The 20,266-nt window shown below is 37.8% G+C and overlaps 1 protein-coding gene across 1 annotated transcript; it reads right to left on the bottom strand.

Moving 5' to 3' along the window:
- Positions 1–14,088: 14,088 nt before the first annotated feature.
- On the bottom strand, positions 14,089–18,740 carry LOC113505711. The gene is made up of 3 exons (XM_026888518.1): positions 18,717–18,740; positions 15,359–18,115; positions 14,089–14,889 (listed from the first exon to the last, which is right to left on the bottom strand). The coding sequence occupies exons 1-3, from the start codon at positions 18,738–18,740 to the stop codon at positions 14,089–14,091; spliced, it is 3,582 nt and encodes a 1,193-aa protein (XP_026744319.1).
- Between the last annotated feature and the right edge of the window lie 1,526 nt (positions 18,741–20,266).

Here is a 20,266-nt window from a genome sequence, read left to right as displayed (position 1 = left end):
AGACTTTGTTGAAACGTCTTTATAAACGTATTTATAAAGCATGTTTTATGTAATCTCAACCAGCTCAGTAAAAGTATCCAAAAATAAAAATTACACGGAGATCTTTTTTAACATCGTTTAAAAGTATTAAAAGTTAGACGAAACCAAAAAAACTCTTAAACTAATAACCGGCCAGTGTTTTTATTTTACAAAGGAAATTCATAACAGCGTCGGAAAAAAATAGTCGCGCTAAAATTTGTCTATCGGTAGTACACGCCGGCCATAGGCGGTTCAGTTATGGGTGCGTAAAAACCTGGCTCAACCGATTCTATTGCAACGAACCGAGTCGATATGACGGCTCAGCGGCTTTGCTGGGCACACAGACTGCGTATAACAGTATAACAGTTAAAACAATCATCTGTCACTAGAAACAGAGACTAGAAATTGGCAATAAGTATAATAAAGCTGATTAAATGTTGTAGATACTTTTAAAAACTTTGGTAATTTAAATTTTGGGTATATCCTTACTAATATTATAAATGTGAAAGTGTGGATGATTGGATGTTTGTTACTCTAAACTTTCAAATTCTTATTCGTAAACTCAAATATTAATGTAGGATCGTAAACTGATTACTAGTGCCATCTGTTATTAATATGAAGAACTAAAACCACATAGTTTGCATTTAATTATTAAGTGAAACTGGATGATTGATACAAGAATTTCATGACTAATAAGAACTATACGCTATGCTACATTTGCTTATATTTGACCAATTTGATCAACTTAAAAAATTGAAGAGGACAAAAAAATTAAGAAAAGGACAATGACGGCAAGGGACTTAGGTACTCTTATTTTTTATATAGGTATGTATTTTGCTAGTTAATATTGAATAAAATATGGCAGAAACAGATGTGCTAGACATGTTTTCCGAACTTGATCTACTGTATTTGAACTGTGTCACAATAGCTGGATCAGAGCAGTATATTTTACAAAATAGCGCGGCGCGGTCTTCTGGCACATCGGCGTGCTCTCAACGGCATGCGAGCTGATCGCATTGTGCTGACGAATGACCCCGCTGAAAGACCAGCCAATATTTTGATACCGTGTTTATAAACACTACATTTTTTATGTAACCAGTAATTGTTTAGACGAATATAAAGGACTTTTTCCGCACATTTCTTAATTTGTTTAAAATTAAGACTCAATGACAGCGGGTAAAACTCTATCAAAACCTGTGATGCTATATTGATTAAACAGGATGTACTATAGAAAAACAATAATATGACTTCAATCCTAACATTTCACAACTATTCGATCGCTTTAAAAGAACTTGCCTAATCCGATACATGTGGATGGACTTTAAAAGAGGAGCATATGTCCTACTCCTAAGTCTTAAATCACACTCCTATCGACCCAGCAGACCCGCACCTAAACGCCAATATTGGTTCAAACACTGTAATCACATGCAAACACCTACGCAATAACAATAAACATTGCAACAATGAACCTATAACCGCCCCTCTCCACAAGATTCAATAAAGGCAAACATACATAAATCTGGACGGTTTTACGTTCCTTGTCCCAAATTATGCCATCAAATTGTACCTCCGGATGGCTTGACACCCGTAACACCCGTTCAGTGAGACGTTTCGCCAGATTACCATACAAATCGGTTGGCTACGGTCGATCGTCCCCAGCAGTCACACTTCATAAATTTTCATTTTAATATTTGGCTATGCTCCTGCCAGAATTGGTGTTATGAATTCTCGGATGTGCGACAAATCTTTATATGCAAGGGTCAACATGATTAAAAATGTGCGCGTGTGCAAATCGGTTTCGAAATTACAGAGCTAATATATTATGACGTGATTATTTATTTTTTGTGAAGGATTTGTTTTATTGGCCAGTCAAATTTAGTTATGTAAATAAGTGTATAAATTTGACAATCTATGTTGAGGCTAGGAATAAATTAAGTTATATTTTTGTATAAATTTTTAACATGTTTGATTTAAAAAAGCTAATTAATAACCAGACACCCATGAATAAAAAAATATGTAGGACACTCCATATTTGCCTAACCAAACATGTATTGGATTTAATAGAGACTGCATAAATAGATATTTTAGAACAATACTTATTGCAGCACTCTGAGACACGCAATAACACTTTCTCATCACAACAAACATTCCCAAAACCATTCAACAACGGTTGCAATCTCATCCACATTCAGATGGAGTAAATCAGGGGGATCTTGTTTAAAAACTCCTTATTTCCTGACGCCCCAGTTCATTTTCGTTCCGACCATAAGCCGTGTGCACACAGGCAATAACACAGATAAGGTGCCGGGTACACAGGCGACGGTATCTGTCCTTATTGCTATGTAAATAACCTCCGTGGAGACGATGCGAGAGATATCGTGCGAGTTGCAGTACATTGCGTAGCTGAGCCGCTCTTGTGCTGAAAGTTATGTATCATCGCCAGCAATGTATTATGTCTTTCTCGTATTCTTGCTTCGAAATGAGTTTTAACCTCCATCGAGACGCTGATCGTAGATACGCCGCCGATGTGGCATCGCCGTTATAGCTCTCATTATTGCCCGCCTTTGCTCCGGCGCTCATAAACAATTCCTATTCACACAAACATATGACGCAGGGTTTTAGTACTTGGTTTTATGTATTTATCCTTTATTAAGAGGTCAGACGGCTTCTTATTTGAAGTTATATAAATTATATTGTTATGTATAATATACTGCATGTCTCAAGGAGACGATAAATTGCTCGCATGTGTGTTTGAACAGTAAATTTGGGGATCTAATAACAAAACTAAGAAGTATTATTATAGACATCAGAACATATCGGGTATCTTTATTTAATAACTTTCTGATGTTTTTATTGTGCGTTCTTACTACATGCACTTTCAAAATTTTTGATAAGTTAGGACAACCTTAGAAAGTACAAAAAGCACAACAGCCAGAAACAAATATTAATCTCCAACAATGAATACTAAATACTATAATATCAATGTCAACAAATCTATGAATGCAAACAGACCCCGCTTATTCAGCACCGCATATCTCTTCATCAGCGCAGATATACGATAAAACCGTATCATTTGCTTAAAATATCCCATAAAATTAAACAACACTACAATAACCCGGAATAGTGTCGGCAAAAAACTATTATAATACACCCTGTTTTTCCCCGTCCGCATTACGGGATGATCCGTCATTGTGCGCGGACAGATGCACTGATAAGGGCGCATCGTTTTATTAGAATGATACAACCAACATAACTTGACCCGCAATAACTATAACTACCTTCCAATTTTTGTTAAGTTGGGAGAAGAGAGGTGGGTCTTCAGAATTTGGTTTGTTCCTGTAACAACACTATCGGAGGTCCGATCAGAGCTTCATTGAGCACCGCGATGTGCACTGATTCGAGATATTTAATACCTTCCCACGAGGACTTGGCACACGTTCTGTACGTGGGAAGTAAGTGCATAACACCTATATCACATGTCCCCCTAGTATTCAACATGATATGTTTGGACTTTCACCTTTGAAGTGAGGTAATTATCCCTGCATGTATTTTACGGTCATCGGTCACTATTAGTGTTACAATTATCTAAATTGTAAAATGAACAACCCAACTGTATAATAGGGCTCAGAGGGGGACTCGTTACGGGTCTTTTTGACATTGGATATCAAAAAGTTTTTATTCGGTCGTAGCATACCTAAGAGCAGAAATGGGATCACCTTGACTCAATCGCATAGATCACGATGGCTAGCAAAATTGATTGCAAAAAATGAAAATCTAGTAAAATATATGTTAATGTAAGTAGGTGCCGCCGTCGTCGTGTGATGTCTACCTACATATATAAAGGCTATGTAAATGGCGCTCTTCGAACATTTATTAAAAGTTACAGGGGTTGTAGGGTAGCCGCATGAGGCCCTAATTAAGCCTCTTTTTACAAAAAGGCCGATGCTTTCGAGGGACCAGACTTTTTACCCTTCTGACTCCTTAATGAGCTGTTGCCAACCACCTAGTGTGGATTTCACGGGACAGTACCTTTGTTTTGATATTGTGCGGTGAGTATCTCCGACAGAAATTTGCAATAATAATGTCGGCGGAAAACCCAACCCGCATCCTTGTGTCTTCCACGAGGTAACGAGAGGAGAGGGGAGGGAATGGACGAGAATTAAAAGAGTTTTAATTGATGCGAATGCTTTTAAATTGTGTATGATGGTTACAGTGTCTATTAGAAAGCGGAAATGTACTAATGTTTATTAATTGAAAAAAAGGAAAAATACAATATGAAGTAAAAATATCTGTAGGTACGAATACGTCGTTAACATTCTAAGATAGTTTTAAGAGTTTTAATTTTATTGCTACACTACTAGAGGCAAAAAACCTGTCTTATACCCAAAATTTGCCTCACAAATTGCGTTCTACCATGCAACCTAAATTAAGTAGCTAAGCACACAGCACTGACCAAACCCTCAAAGGCGTCCCTCTGTTTAGTTTCGGCCGGAGATCAGTTTAATTGCCTATGTCGTAAGTCCGAGCGCTGGCGGAGAAAGCCGAACGGAGGCCCGAGGATTAACTTGAGCTCATCTTATAATTAGTCGCATCAGTCGTTAGTGTCGGATTATATGCCATACGTTATAGGTAAGGCAGATAATCCGATTGGCCAGCTCCGAGTGGACTCGAAAAATCTGGGAAATTCCGACATTTTGTATTTTTGGAACGCAGGGGTCAAGAACATTGGTTGGTATTCCGTTGTTTATTTTAAACATGCTGGAGTTGTTTTTTACTATTATAGAACAGAACTGGAATTTCATAAGACATGAGTTACGTTAAGACACGAGTTAGGTTTGAAATTACGTTTAAAAAAATTTTTACCTACGAAGTGTGTACATTTCATAACAAATTCCATAGCAGCAATGGCCTATGAATAAACACTCACCTATCTATTCAGAGTTTTCAATAATCAACGTAATTTTCATTGCTTTTATAAATCAATAAACGAAAATAAATGTAATATCAGGACGTAAGAGTATTGTAACTATCACGAGTACACAAGAGCACTTGAATTCTGTAGAGAATTGATGTCGGATGCAAGCGGATCATATTGCAGATAAACTACTACGAAAAATAAAAGACGAATGGACGGTACTTGTTCCAGAAAGGTTAAAAAACTACGCAGACCCAGATGTTCCACCTGTATAGAGGAAATAAATAAACATGACTTCAGGAGACCTACCACTTTATCTTGAGGTAAGATTATAGCTGTTGTGGGAGCGCGATGTTGCTCTACACCGTGTAGCACGCTATCTCTCTCTAACTTCAACAGTCAGCTTTATAGATAGCCTTCCACAAACGATATCTGACTCGATGAAAAGGAGAAATTCAGCAACAAAATAAAATGAGGACTAATTCGTTGAAGAATGTTTTCTGTCGCAAAACAATACCTTTTGCGGAAATATTCAGAAATTAATATTTGTGTTACTTAAATTAAAGATAAAACTTTTTCTTGTATCACAGGCGTAACGTAAGTGTCAGATAGTACTCAATGCATTCTCTATGTCCAAAGAAAAGCAAGTACATATTATAAATATACATATCACAATATACATTATATTATTAAATGATTTATAAGTAAATAATAAGTAATTAAACATATTGAAACAAAAAATCACATCACGAAACCTACAAGTTTAGTCAAGTCGTCTACGGTTGTGAGGGGTGGTATCAAACGTCTTGACTGTTGCCCCCACCATTGGGCTGAATGTGGGCAAATTGGACGGCCGGAAGCCGAGAGCCGCCCGCGACTTGACCGGAACTGTGCCGCGCCCGCCCACGGACTGCCCGCCTTGTCGCGTGTTCCCGTTCTACGATATATTTAATAAATTGAAATCTTATTAAAGTTATCAAAACTTTAAATCTGTGTTTGATTTTAACGCAAATTATATTTAACTAAATCACTCCTGTTTTAATTTTGTTTCATTGCATGAGTAATTGAAAAAATGGATTACGTGGCAAAAAAGTAATACTAATAACTAATAATAATTTGAAATTAAGATGAACTAGCTAATCCAAAAATAATATTATTCATGATGCAATTTATATTTAACTAGACGTGCTGATCTTGTATTTATGAAGAAGCCCAATTATGAGATCTGTCTTACTACTAAACACCACTGAAGACATACGAACATAAAAAGCCTACGTTACGTTGGCTGGAAGAGAACGCCAAAAGCATTAAATCCAGTCTGTACATTTTTCATGAATGAGAAGCTTAAATAAATAAATATTTATTTTAATTTCAGATTAATCCAAAAAGAAATCTTAATTTTCTGTCGTTCGATTGTCTTATCGTGACGTTAAACAATGGACCCTCGCACTCCGCCCCCGGTCTCCGGGCGGGAGGTAGTTTGCTCAGGTGAAGTAAGCGAGTTTACATTCGTAGGCAAGCCTTAGCTTATTGAGGTAGGGTAGTGCCGCCATCACTGCTAATCATATCACCACTTACGAATGCTGATTTGACCACTTTTGGTAGGGTGGGGTTTTATAGACTTGTTGATAGTTGTAAGTTAGTTTTAATAGAAATAGAAAATGCGTGAAATAGAAGATTTTATGAAAATAATTTAGGCAACAGAGTTGAAAGTATTCGTTTTAAAAATATGCACCGTACCGATGTGTCATTATTTGAGATACTGATTTATATAATTACATCTAACTACTAAATTAACTTAGAAAGTGTTCTTTTACGTAGCTTGAATTTACATCTTTTCATAAAGCACCGGCAAAATTCCGAAAACCGTATGTATACAAAATTCACTTGTGCAAAACGGAAGGTGAACAATAACTTACATATTGGTATGACCAAATATGAGAAAAACCAATTCTATTGTATACCAATACCTGACCGGAGGAAAACGAAAATAAAACACTAGACAGAAAGCTTAATCAAGTTACTTACCGATCAGCCGTCCGAACATCCTTCAACGACTTTATTATGGGCATAAATCGAGTCAAACGCACAAAGATCGTTTAAACAAAGCGAAGCCGAGTGAGTAAAGACCCGTCAAATCCTTACATCCATTGCTTCGCGCACGATCCCGGCAGATGTACGGTCGAGGGCCAAACGGACGCTGTGACCATTCAATGGCCACTTTTGACTGTGATCCACCAAACTTAGGGCTCTTCAGAATAAGCCTGATTTATTCCCGGATTAATTGATGGTTACTATTGTGTGTTGATTGAATACAAATTGAGGATGTACAGTTATGTTTGACGTGGGTGTCTTTATTTGAACAGTTTGCTTCTGAAGCGAATATTAAGATAGATCTTATTTGTGCATTTCTTACATTTTGACTGACTACTAGTCTGCATAATGTGATTAATAGATAAAAGCCGCCAAAGTAAATCCAGACTTTTTCATGTGTTTCATAAATCTAGGCTGAAATTATAAGTACTATTAGTATTAAGATTCGCCCCATTCAACATCTTTAATTACGACGTAACACAGATTGTGCTACAATTTTCCGCTATCCTTTCCCTCCTCATAACCTTATTCCAGGTGGACGTATTTACGTCACTCTCAGCCCCCAACCGCTCCCGTTAAGCCTAAAAAGCAAGCAAAACCTTTATAATACTGTGATAGTGCGTTGCAAACCCTTTTAACGCGAGCGATCGACACAAAAGCGCCTCATCAAACGTCCATCTCCCAGTCTCGGAATTTGCGTCTTCGTTTTGGTTCGGCGAGCGAGTGGAAGAGAAAAAGACCAAGAGTATGTGCTGACCCGATCATTAAATAGATTGATGGCACCTGGGAGCAAGGCTCGAGCGATAAATAGTGGCGATTCGGGTAATCCAGCCGGCGGCCGGTGCCGGGCGATGGGCGGCATCCATTCTCTTTATTGCACCGTGCTTTATAGCGGCCCAGGCGCTCTGTCGCCTTGATGCGTCGGACGCGGAGGTGCGCCTAACGTATGGCCGAGGCGTTATGCAAACACCGGCCCAGGGACTGCTCCCGTGTGTCTGCCGTGTCGCTACGCCACATATAAATACATCTTTGAGATTTTGGGAAATAGGATTTTGGTTATTTCAAATGTGGAAAGACATTTTATTGATATGAATGGGAAGACATTTATTGTTGCAGCTTAAAAAAAAGAAATGTATTGAAACCTTTCTTTCAGTGTGGCAGTTAACTGATACTTACACATGTCATATTTATCATTCAGCAATATATAAATTTATAAGGACACATGGAATCTTATGTATTTGATTAACATTCTGTACGTTAGCGTATCGTATAATTTTATTGTTCCATCGTAGACGTTTATAATGCCTTATGACTTGCTAAATACGTGTTAAGATAAATAACACCCGACATAGCCCCAGATACTTGGATCCATCATCAAACACCACCTTAACGTTTGTAATCAATTAAGGATGCCCAAAATGACAAAAAACTTTATCTATTTTATGGTTTTTAGCAAAAAAGGTGGCGTCAGTGGGCAAAACAATGGCAAATTAGCGCTGACGGTTAAAAATGACGTGCGTATTGGTTGGGCCGGTTATAAATGTCCGTCGGAGAGGCGACGCGACGGCAGCCTGCAAGTTATTAATTTATAACTTTTGACAGCCCTGCGACTGTTTATATTGGTTCGAATTGGAAATTTAGTTCGATATTTTCACAGTAGTTACCCGGATTTTTTATTGTAAATAACCGTATTGTGGTTATCGAATGTATATTTAATATCTACAGGAAGTTTAACAGTGATTTTTCAAATTAAATATTTTAACTCTCTGCTGGATTACGTGTCTGTGTAATGCTTAAAAAATAAAGTAGAGAAAAAAATGATATGTATTATTGTTATAATTATTTATATTCCGGCGTATTTATCAGGATAGCCCGACTAGTTTCGGACTTAACTGGAGTCCTTTATCATGAGCTGACGCAGAGGCGAGGTTACGAACTAAACTAGACCATTACCATTACTTTATGTCATTTCTCCTAAATCTATTCACATTTGTACCTCATTACGTCACAATACAACAGAAAAACGACGACAGACGGGTCCCAACATCCGTCCACAACAATATCGTTCTAAAATCGTTGTCAAGAACCACTTAATTAATGACCGGCGTATAAGTGCGACTTTTTTGTCGCGATCACACGCCGATAACGGAATGCAGACATCAAGATCGTACGACTTGTCGCATTGTGTCTTATTGATGTCGCCTTTCAACTACCGTGTGCGGAAGTATTTGTTAAGACTTTATTTATGTGTGCCTGTTAGGGACTAATGTTGGTTGGCTATGATTTATAGTTCTGTGGTTCTAAGGTATATATTTTTTATCGACTGAATTTTGTAGAGTGAGTTTTCCTAAAGATTTGATAAGTATATAAATAAATGAAGGTTATGATAGTGATTGCCAATTAATCACAGACAATTAGATAATTAGAAAAGCAAATAAAGAAATTGATATTGCCAATAAATGTCGCTTAAAAATTTACCCATATTTTTAGATTTACAGAAAAGGAAAACCCGACAAATTCACATATATTCAGACAGTCCTTTTATTTATATAGCTATATATCATTTTCGGCCGACCATTGTTCAGTATTCAGTGTCCAAAAAAAGTCGCCGAAAAAAGCAACTAACAACGTACGATTTGATTCTCTTGTCGGAATTCCCAATCGCGGTCAAAATAGTACGAGAGCAAGTTTCAAAAGCCGGTACTAGGATACATATTTTATAACTTAGCTTCGATTGTTCCGAACGCGGTTTGGATTTTAGGGATCCGTAACCAAAAGGTAAAATGCCCTAGGCTGCAACTCATGAAAAGTGACAGCTAGGCAATTGGAGTTTTATCAATCGTTGCAGTTTTGCTGACGGCTAAACTAAACAAACTAAGAACGAATGATCTACATCATCTGTGTAAATTTCAGCTATCACAGTTCATGAATTCATTCTAATGACGGTCGGACGGACGGACACAAAAGCAGAGCCTTAGCAATAGGATTCTTCTTATCTTATTGATACGTAAATAACGTACCTACTCTAAAAAATGAAAATTATGTAAATATAGGTAAGTAGGATACTTAACGGGTGGCCATTTTTTCCAAATTTGTTTGTCTTGGCACTATTTGTACCGATCTCTGAATATCGCGAGTCTAGTTCGCACTTGACGCTTTTTTTTCACCCGTATCATCCACGCGCCACCAATGTGCGTCGATCGACACATGGCTGAAATTTTTTCTTGTTTTAATTTTTTCTTTTTTTGAGAATGTCGACCGGATTGTTTGTTAGCAGCCACTCTTTATAACGATGGCTGCGTGCGTAGTGAAGTTAACATCTATTTCTAAGCGAATGAAGTGATGGATTCCCTTTTTTGGTTTTTGGGAAAAATGTTTTGAATACCATTTTTGTGTTTTTGGTTCGAGATAAAGGTTATAACTTACTTGCAAAATGTTTTAACGCTACTTTCCAGTTCACCAAAATCACCAAATCATTTGAAGTACATTTTTTCACCTTAAATACGATAGCAATTAAACAGCTCGTATTAAGTAACACATTAGTTATTATTAAACTATTAAGTGATAACTGTATCACAATATGGTTGGTTTAGTTGCGCCACTAACCGCCTGGGCCGCGGTCGCGCGGTTTCCTTCGTGGCGTCACACGATCACTTCATTAACCGTTTAACAAGCTACGAGTAACATGTGAGATAGTCACCGTTTTTATATACGAAGATATTAGATCTCCCTTCTGCATTTATTTACTTACTTGAACTTTATATAGATTTTTGTCTCAAGTTTGGGAAAACTGGAAACTAACTTTTCCTTCTACCTATGGAATACAGAAAGATAAAAATACGTAGGAAAATGAAAGTGTGAATTTTACCACTACGTCATATTTCATTGTAAAACTTCAGCACTTCCCATAAGTAAGTGCAACAATAGCCGCCAGTAGCACGTAATATACGATGGGTCGATTACATTTTTTGTCAGTTTTAGCCAGAAATTCGTAAGTTGAGAACTTCAATGAACACAGTATAGCTATCAATTTGAGATAAAAAAAAACAACAATGGTGGATATCGATGGCAAGATATGGCCGGGGGCATCGATCCCGGTACGCCGAGTGCACCGGAAGCTCTTCCTTCTCACGCGGCATTCATCCGCGGAACAAAGGCCAACGTAACATGACAAATTCGACGCGGCCGATTGTCGCCTTCACAATCCAACCTCCTCATTGTACCAATATCATTTAATAAAATTTATTAACAACTATATACATATTTCCACATTCCATCCAAGTTTTTACGAGTGTTTACTTTAGGTGGCGCACAAAGACTAAATCCGGCTTTTGTTGCATTCGCGATGCCAACCAGATATTAAAAGCACGTGTGGGCAAACAAAGGTTGCGTTATGCGGGGGATTATTTGCCAATTTATGGCGCTTTTTGTAAATTCCGTTGAAAGCTCGCCCCGGAAATTTGGCTCCATTTCAACAAAATGATCTTTTAACTATAAATATTATATAAACGTAAATTTGTGTGACAAAAACATTCAAATGAACGATCCCATCCACCTTACTCGTGGGATTATATTTTTTCGTTTTGGTTTCATCTATAAGGCAATGGAAAATGAATTTTCTGATAATGTACAATGAAAATGAAGAATAATTTGAGCTCATTACTAATAAAACAGAAAATGCATTGGCTATTTTCGATACACGGATAGTCAATCCATTTTTTTGCAATTACTTCTACGTCCGCCTTCAGCTGTAAAAAAAGCATAAAACATTTCCTGTCAGCGAAAAATCCAAAATGAAGAATATGTGCGCTGTTGACCGGATATCAGCGAGAAGGTAAGGATTTTGCAAAATGAATTTTACATCAGTACAAACGTGTCATACAAGTGAATGAATTATTCAAAATATATACGAATAAAATACTGTGTTAAAGTGATTGCGTGTTGAATGGTACGACAGGCATTAACAATGTACCTGTACTGCCAAAAATAGATAACCCATGTCGTTTTGGAAACAATACATTGAGGTTTCATTTGTGAGTGTGGGGCGTTGTCGGCTACAAATCAGTACGCGCCCATTAGAGACGATAAAATTTAACGATTGTTCGCTACTTTCCGAACGCGGCGCGTCGCACTGTCGCGTCGCGCCGTGTGTCGTGCGACTTATTATGTGTTACGGTTGGTTCACATGAGGTAAATTAGTCAAGAGTCAACTAGCTGAGGAAAGCAAAAATATTTCTGCTCAGAAAATCATTGATAACTTTTTCGATAATATCCTTTTTTATTTCTTAAAAGTTGAAAATGAAACAATAAACTGCCAGAGCGAGTCAACCTTGAAGTCAAAAATTATACTAACAATTTATGTTCATATTTCCTTTTTGATAATGACCTTACATATCATTAACGAAGCTTATCAAACAGATACAAAACTTGAATTCTAGTGTACAAAGTTGGAAAAACAATGTCCTATCATTATTTCTCCCCCCAAGAATTATTTTTTGGACGACTAATTTTACAGCAATTATACCTACTGAGATCATGTACTACATCCACTTATATTTATCAGATTATTTTAAATCGCCATGTGAGCCGACCCGCTCAGTTAGTCAAACTAATTTTAGCCTGCATTTAGTCGGCGATTATTTTGGTAATCGGCGCAGCGATTCACTTAATTATCCCTTGTTTACACCATTCATCTGCTCACTCATCATTTAAATACTCTTAAATGTTCTTCACTAAAATAGTTCGAAGGTGGTCTCTTACAAAAATACTCCAATCAAAAATAATCTACAGGTTAATTCTAATATACATTGAAAGTTTTCTTCGTAATACTTTTGCTCGAATCTAATATAACAAGCATTGGATTTGAAATGGACCTTTTTTGTGATTTCATGGTAGGAACCTTGGGGGCGGAGTCACCGCGATCTATGTTTTCCGTGTCACATAAAATTTTATGTTATTGAGTCGTGATTATAAGGTAAAAACTACAATTCCGATGTTTATGAAGACGGTAGGCAAAAACGGAATTTATGATTACTGCCACTAATGTAGGATTAGAAAACCAAATGTCTTAAAAAATATGTAGATAGACAGATATTTAAGCTTTATTTGAAAGAATAAGGTTCAAAAAGTTCAACAAGCTCCGTTTCCGGCGCAATACTTCTACTAGAAATAAAATAGAATGAAATAACAAAAACAGTTTGTGTTTAATTAAATTTGAACCAAGTTCCTATAGGGCGAACAGCCTTTATGCTTCTTCTAAAATAAAAAATTGAAGATGTACTTATTTATTAATTACATTATAGATGGTTGAATTTAAAACTAAAAAGAAACACTTTATCTTTTATCACATATCATCGACGATCATACGGTAATTCTAGCAACCAACGATTCGAAAATCAAAACTCACATTTCACCCAAATAAAAACTTCAACTAACTTCACTCACTACACTTGTCGTCCACCATCAGCCATGGCATTGTCACCGACTTTCACAAACATGATCTATTTATCACTTTATCGTAACTACACTTTATCACGCTGACACTTAGTGAGAAACGTAAAAACGTCCGACAGACAACCCCCAACTGTTAAGGGCTTGCGGTTACAAAATGTCTCAATCTAGGACGAACCATTTGAACAGAAATGTTCAGATACCCGGTCTTCAAGTGAATAGTAAAACAACCAAATCACTCAACTGAATGTTTATTATTAACTAAACACAGTACAAGAAAACAACGGGTACAATAAAAAAATATAGTTAGGTGATATTTATCATTTCTCACGTAACCAAACCATAGCGCGATTCAGGATTCACCTGCAAACTAACAACGCCATCTATTGAGGCGCTGTGTGAACTTTTTCTTAATACAACTTGGACATTCCGCCCACCAAGGACATATTCACAACTATGTCCTTTCGTATTTAAGACTCCCTCACCATGAGGTCAAGAGGGGTTGAGTATAAAACAAACATAAAATTACATGGAAACACAAAGCCCGCCCACCATGAGGCCAAGGGGGCAGAAAAATAAACTTAACTTAATAATAACATAGTAACATGTGTTTAATCAGTCACAGGTAAAATGCACAATTTACACGTTGGTCTCTTTATAACAGAATCCTTACATTTTAAAGTTACAACTCGAGTGATTCCATCCGTGCCCGGATGCTTCATTAAAATTTTACCTAGTAACCATTTACCAGGAGGCAGGTTATCCTCCTTCACTATAACAATATCTCCTATCTTTGGTTCAGGTTCCCTCTGGGACCACTTGTAACGATGAACCATAGTAGTTAAATATTCTTGCGACCAACGTCGCCAGAAATCTTGGGTCAGTCTTTGTAAATACTGCCATCTTTTCAAAGTGCCGATATTGGAGCGTTCATAGTTACGATCCGGTACAAGAACCAGAGGTTCGCCTATTAAAAAATGACCGGGTGTTAGAGGAATCGGATCGTTTGGATTTTGTGAGATTTGTGAGATTGGTCTGGAATTGAGGCAGGCCTCAATTTGAGCAAGGAGAGTTGACATTTCTTCATAAGTGAGGGTCGACTCACCAATTATCCTCTTCAAGTGGAATTTGGTGGACTTAATCCCAGCCTCCCAGAGCCCACCAAAATTTGGGGCGTGAGGTGGTATGAAATGCCACTTGACACTACTTGAACTGCACCAATCTTTAATTTCACTGGCAACCGATGATAGTTCTGCATTAAACAAACATTTCAGTTCTCTAGATGCACCGACAAAATTTTTACCATTGTCGCTCCAGATGTCACTGCAATGTCCTCTCCTAGCGACGAATCGTTTGTAACCAGCTATGAAAGCCTGAGAGGTGAGATCACTTATGGCCTCCAAGTGTACTGCCTTCGTAACCATACATACGAACAAACATATATACCCTTTGTACGACCTATTGCCACGACCTTTGGATACTCGAATGTTGATTGGACCTGCAAAGTCCACACCGCTGTGCAAAAATGCTCTGGCAGGAGTAACTCTACAGGTTGGTAACTGTCCCATAAATTGATTTTTAAAATTAGCTGAGTGCCGAATACACACAACACATTGACGCACATACAATTTAATTAAATTTTTTGCAGAAATTATCCAGTATTTCGTGCGTAAGTAACTCAACAAAAGAGTCGGACCTCCGTGGAGTCTTTTTATGGGCTTCATCTACAAGCAGCCAAGCAAGATGGCTTCGCTGTGGAATTATGATAGGGTGTCTCATATTATCGGAAATCTGTGCGTTTTCAATCCTTCCTCCCACTCTTAATATTCCTTCACTGTCTATTGAAGGACATAGTGCTTTTAATTTGCTTTTCTTGCTTACGCTTCCTTTTTTCTTAATATCTTCTATTTCTTCACTGTAAGCTTGTTGTTGGAACTTCTTAATACAAATTTCTAATGCCTTTGCAATCTCTTCGCTTGTCAGGTAAGTGGTTCTCTTTTTATTTGATGCTAAAACTCTTCTGCAGTAAGCTACTACTCGTACTAACCTTTGAAGTGATGAAAATTTTGTCCACAGCTTATCGTCTTGACACGTCGATACATGTGCTTTCACTGACCGCTTCTCCAATTCAGTTGAAATTAACTTCGGCTTAGTGTAATTAATTGTTTCGTTTGCGAGCCACGACGGTCCATGAAACCACAGTGAAGACTGTGAAAGTTCTGTCGGTGTTACGCCTCTGGAGGCTATATCTGCGGGATTGCAAGCGGAACGAACATGTGCCCACTGTGTGTTTTCTAGTAACGTTAAGATTTCTGAGACTCGATTTCCAACAAAGGTTGTCCAGCGACTTGGATGACCACTGAGCCATGCTAGTACAATTGTTGAATCGGTCCAGCAGTGTATATTTTCCTTTTCAATACCCAATATTTCAGCAACTTCAGTTATTAATTTAGCTAGAATTACTGCTCCCATTAGCTCCAGTCGTGGAATCGAAAGCTGTTTTGTAGGTGCAACTTTGGTTTTTGCGGTGACCAAATGGACTTTGACGTCACAATCTTCCTCAATTACTCGCAAATAAACAACTGCTGCGTATGCTTTATTAGATGCGTCGCAGAAGCCCTGCAGTTCCATAACTGCCTTGCTTCTGGTTTCAAACCAGCGTGGGATAACAATTTGAGGTAAGTGTAACAGATCAGCTTGGTAATTTTTCCATTCTTTAAGTAGCTCTTCAGGTAAACTACCGTCCCAATCGATTCCAGCTAACCATAATTTTTGAATAAGTATTTTTGCTGTAACCACACAAGGTGCTACCCATCCCAGGGGATCAAATAGTCGAGCTATTTCTGATATAACCTTTCTTTTAGTTACAGATCCAGGTTGCGGAGGAAATGTTACTGTGTACTTGAAACTGTCACGTTCTCTATCCCAAGAAATTCCAAGTATCTTCATTACTTCATCCATTTTTATTTCCACCGATTCCACCTTCTGAATGCTTCTATCTTCCTTAATTTCTCTTGAAAGATCTTTATTGTTTGTCATCCATTTTTGCAATTCAAAGCCCCCTCTCGCTACTAATCCTTTCATGTCCTTATAAATTCTTATCCCTTCCTCTACAGTTTGACAACCTGACATAAAATCATCTACATAATAATCTTCCTTTAATTTTTCAGATACCAGCGGAAAATCGTCTCCTTCGTCGTGCGCCAGCTGCTGCAAGGTTTTCACTGCGAGGTAAGGTGCGCATGCAGTTCCAAATGTTACTCTTAATAATTTGTAATCCTTTATTTCAGATTCCGGATCGCATCGCCAGAGCAGCCTTTGGAAATTTCTATTTTCAGGGGCGACGATGACTTGCCGATACATCTTTACAATGTCGGCACACAGCACAATTGGATGGAGGCGCCATCTCATAACCAGATGACGCAAATCAGGTTGGATAGTAGGGCCTACCATTAATGAGTCATTAAGAGATACACCATTTACCCCTTTACATGAAGCGTCGAACACAACTCTGACTTTAGTCGTGGCCTTATCCTCCCGAACTACAGCGTGGTGAGGTAAGTACACTGCTTCTGCTCTCTCCTTATCGTTTTCAGGGAGAATTTCTTCCATGTGGCCGAGGTCAAGGTACTCTTGAATAACGTCAGTGTATTTTTTCTTAATCTCTGGATCTTTCTTGAAACGGCGTTCAAGAAGTTGAAATCGTTTGAGTGCAATTTCCCTGGTGTGCCCATATTTGCATGGTGGATCAGCATCTTTAAATGGTAGCTTAACTACATATCGACCAGTGCTGTCCCGCTGAGTGGTACGATTATAAAATTCTTCACACAATTGCTCTTCCTGGGTAAGTATTCTTTCTTTAACATAACGCGCATCAGATTCGATTTCCCAAAACCGTTTGAGCATTTCATTTTCACTGATTTGCGAATGCATGCTGATAAAACCTTGGTGACAATGAGCTGAATTCGATTCGAAATCTAATGTTCGTGTGGCTCCAGACAAAATCCAACCTAAACACGTGTTTTGCGCTATCAAAGATCCAGGAGAGTGTTTGATTAGACCTTCTCTAAGGACCTGGCCATAAACTTCAGCTCCAAGCAAAACATCTATTTTGTTTGGAGTGTGGTACTCTGGATCAGCCAGTGTTAAACTATCTAGTTCAGGCCAAGTTGGTACTGATATTTTCTCCCCAGGGATCAACGTTGTAATGGTGCCTAAAACGAATGCTCGTACTTGATAAATGAAATTAGGATCATGGCGTGACTTGATGGTTACGAAGACTATAAACTTAGAAGCCACAGCACTCTCATCACCTCCTATGCCTGAAATAACACCTCTAGCAGGCAATTTCTTAAGCCCGAGCAACTGGACCGCTGACTCTGTTATAAATGATGCCTGCGACCCCTGGTCTAATAATACTCTAAGCAGATGGTTAGCACCGTTCTTAGTCTGTGCTTCGACAAGAGCGGTTGCCAGTAAAACCTGATTCGGAACAGCCCTTTTAGAAAAGTGAGTGGTTACCTTAATGACATCCGATTCTTGCACCGAATCGGAAGCAGCGCTCAATGTGGACACTGCTGCTTTGATTGCTGAAGTTTCTCCTGAAAGGCCTTGAGGCGACGCCGAGCTTGAGAATCCCTTTGGGTGTAATAATGAATGGTGTTTGCGATTGCAAACTTGACAACTTGTAGTAACACGACAAAATTTAATTGAATGATTCGCGCCTAAACAATTGTAACAAAGACCGTGGGTACGGACAAATTCACTGCGAGTTTGGTAATCATCTTTACCGAATTGTTTACAATGACTCAGTTTATGAGGTTGCTTACATAACGGACAACTTATATTAACAGAGGTATAATTTTTTGAAGAGACCGCATGAAGGACCTTTGGCTTAGTAAGTGTCGATTTTTGTTTACTGGTAGGAGTGTCTAAGTATTCTAATGAACGGAACCTTGATTCTAAAAATATTTTAAATTCATCAAAGGTTGGTAACTCCTCATTTGTACTTATTTTTGATTCCCATAACTTACGTGACTCGCTATCTAACTTAGCGCTGATGATGTATATTACTATAGCATCCCAAGAATCAATGTTTATACCTAGGGTTGTTAACCCATGCAAGCAATCTACAGTACTATCCAATAGTTCCTTTATGGCGGTTGATGATACAGACACATTAGGTTGGTTGATCAATCTAGTTAAAATAGAATTACACAAATATCGTTTGTTATCATACCGTTTGTTTAACATTTGCCAACATTCTTGATAATTAGCCGCGGTAACAGGCGTGTGTCGCAACAAATGTTCCGCCTCTCCGGATAAATGACCTTTCAAATAGTGTAATTTCTGAACATCATCGATGGTGTCGTTCTTATGTATAAGTGACAAAAACATATCGCGAAATGATGTCCATTCAGTGTATTTACCCGAAAATGTTGGTATAGTAACTTTAGGTAACTTAACATTATTATAAATTTTTGTTGTTTGCATCTTTTCTGAAACCTGGTTTATGTTTTTAACTTGGGAAATGTGCTCTTTTAATTCAGATTTATAATTAATGTAAAATTCTTCAGTTGTGTCAAACATTTCGCTTTTAAAATAATTATGTGAAGAATCTGTTGCTATTTCTATTATTTTCTTATGGTATTCTAAAAAGCTTTTCCATTGCCGTTCTAGAGATTCTAATCTGGTCTCTAAATATGTCTGAGTTAAGCGATCTTTAGGTGACTTTTTATAATTCGTCCTGCCTTTTTCAATTGAACTTTTTGTATCAATTTGCAATTTTATGAACGATTCCATTTTAATTTTATTTGCGAACAATCAATTTATTAATAATTTAAATTTAAAATTAAGTTTTTTTTATATTTTATATTGAACAACTCTCAATTAGAATGTAATGTATTTTTTTTATCAGCGAAACTATTGGCATGAAATTACAAGTCTCTAAACATTTAAAAATATTTTAAGTTGATATAACAATCTTGAAAAAATTACAAGTGTTTGCAATTTGACACTTAGAAAAAAATCGGGCATAGGTTCCCCGTAGTAACCATTTTAGCCTAATTATTCTAAGTCCAAACTACATTTAATTTCTACTAAATTATTAATTTACATTAAAAATAACTAAATTTAAATGTTTCTAGTTCTTGAATAATCACTTCACAAATCACAAGTCAAAGTTTACTCACGGTTTCAGTCTTCAAATACTTCTCTGTGTAGAAACGTCCGGTAGATGGCGCTAGTGTCTCCTTTGCTTAGTAGTGGGGAATCTTCCGGTACTGCCCGGCTGCTGATTCCTGTCTGCACTCTGCCTTGGCGCTCCTGTAGCGCTTCCGCAGCTCCACTAAGCACCTGCTAGGCGTCGACTCCAGTGGCGCCCTCTGCAGGCTGATGAGGTGCTCTTCAAAGCACGATCTGGTCCCTTACTTCCAGGGACTAAGCACTTCAGTGGCAATCCGCCACTGGTTTCTGTGCTGGTTTCACAAAAAATGTACGTACACACACTGTACGCACTGATCCGGCTCGAAGGACCATGAACAGAAATGTTCAGATACCCGGTCTTCAAGTGAATAGTAAAACAACCAAATCACTCAACTGAATGTTTATTATTAACTAAACACAGTACAAGAAAACAACGGGTACAATAAAAAAATATAGTTAGGTGATATTTATCATTTCTCACGTAACCAAACCATAGCGCGATTCAGGATTCACCTGCAAACTAACAACGCCATCTATTGAGGCGCTGTGTGAACTTTTTCTTAATACAACTTGGACACCATTAAA

This window comes from Trichoplusia ni, chromosome 26, assembly GCF_003590095.1.
Source record: "Trichoplusia ni isolate ovarian cell line Hi5 chromosome 26, tn1, whole genome shotgun sequence".
In the NCBI taxonomy this organism is placed as follows: domain Eukaryota; kingdom Metazoa; phylum Arthropoda; class Insecta; order Lepidoptera; family Noctuidae; genus Trichoplusia; species Trichoplusia ni.
Note: the sequence above shows the minus strand (reverse complement) of the source record. Positions and strands in the feature narration are given on the sequence as shown.

Excerpts from the sequence above, each read along its gene's own strand:
- LOC113505711 (XM_026888518.1), bottom strand. The coding sequence starts at position 18,740 with ATGTTGGCAAATGTTAAACAAACG. Across the intron at positions 18,116-18,716 it reads TGGCAAATGTTAAACAAACG|GGATTCTCAAGCTCGGCGTC; the intron begins GTATGATAACAA and ends TTACACCCAAAG. Across the intron at positions 14,890-15,358 it reads ATATTAAGAAAAAAGGAAGC|GCAGTACACTTGGAGGCCAT; the intron begins GTAAGCAAGAAA and ends ATGGTTACGAAG.